Source organism: Stegastes partitus, unplaced genomic scaffold, assembly GCF_000690725.1.
Source record: "Stegastes partitus isolate 25-593 unplaced genomic scaffold, Stegastes_partitus-1.0.2 Scaffold1271, whole genome shotgun sequence".
In the NCBI taxonomy this organism is placed as follows: Eukaryota; Metazoa; Chordata; class Actinopteri; family Pomacentridae; genus Stegastes; species Stegastes partitus.
In genome coordinates, this window is record NW_007579002.1 from 47,729 (window position 1) to 48,676 (window position 948).

The following is a 948-nucleotide window of genomic DNA, read 5'->3' on the forward strand; positions in this document are numbered from 1 at the left end:
TCACTGTGTAGGGCATAGGGGGTAATTTCGGACACAGCCATAGAGTCATAGAAACAATCAGTGGTACCCTGGATGTGGTTCTGGTTCTGATCATTCACCAGAGAAATCTTTACAGGTACAGTGCATTCTGGGTAAACTTTCCAGGCTCATATCAGAGTGTGTGATGGTGGTTGGTCAGAACCAGTTCTAGACCATGGAAGGACCGTTCTACCTCCAGAACCTACCAGAACCATCTGTAGACAGGACTCACTAGTTACTAGATGTTGAGTTTCTGACTCTACGTCATGTGACCTGATCAATCTGAAGCTACAGAGACCACCGTCGTGTCCAGATGTGGAGGTGTCGTACCGTTTCATCTTCCAGCTGCAGGTGGAGAACAGGTTCTCCTTCCTTATAGTCTCTGGTGATCTCTGCAGCTCTCCACACTTCGTCTGGGTCGGGAATCCAAACCCGGGTGAACTGAAACACAGCAGATTCATTCATTGACTCGACCTGTTTAAACATCAAACATGTTGCTGCACAGACAAGAAACTAAAACGAAACGAGGATTAAAGGAGTCGGTCAAACCATGAACACCTGCTTCAGCTGAAGTAGAACAACAGCAGCTGGAGGAGAAACGGGATAAAAACCCAAATTATCACAAGTCCAGCTTCAGGTTGTTGACACACCGAGTCACACTGGACCTCACAAAGTCAGAACAGCAGCAGTCCACCAACCAGCTTCCAGACCTGCTGCTCAAGACCAACCTACACATCATCCAGAAACTGAACAGGAGCATCAGGAGCTCACAAGCTGAGGACTCAAGAAAGCTCCATCTTTACTTCAACATTTCTGACCCCCAACTCAACGAACAAGGAACCATCAGGACCACCCTCCTCACAGACCACCAGGAGGAACCATCAGGACCACCCTCCTCACAGACCACCAGGAGGAACCATCAGGACCACC

At 48.6% G+C, this 948-nt stretch overlaps 1 protein-coding gene across 1 annotated transcript in view; it reads right to left on the bottom strand.

Annotated features, from left to right (window-relative positions):
• The window catches only part of myo5b (myosin VB), a 45,025-nt gene that overhangs the window by 36,593 nt on the left and 7,484 nt on the right, over positions 1–948 (bottom strand). Inside the window, 1 exon segment of the mRNA XM_008298015.1 lies at positions 349–459. Within this exon segment, the coding sequence (XP_008296237.1) occupies positions 349–459 (111 nt within the window).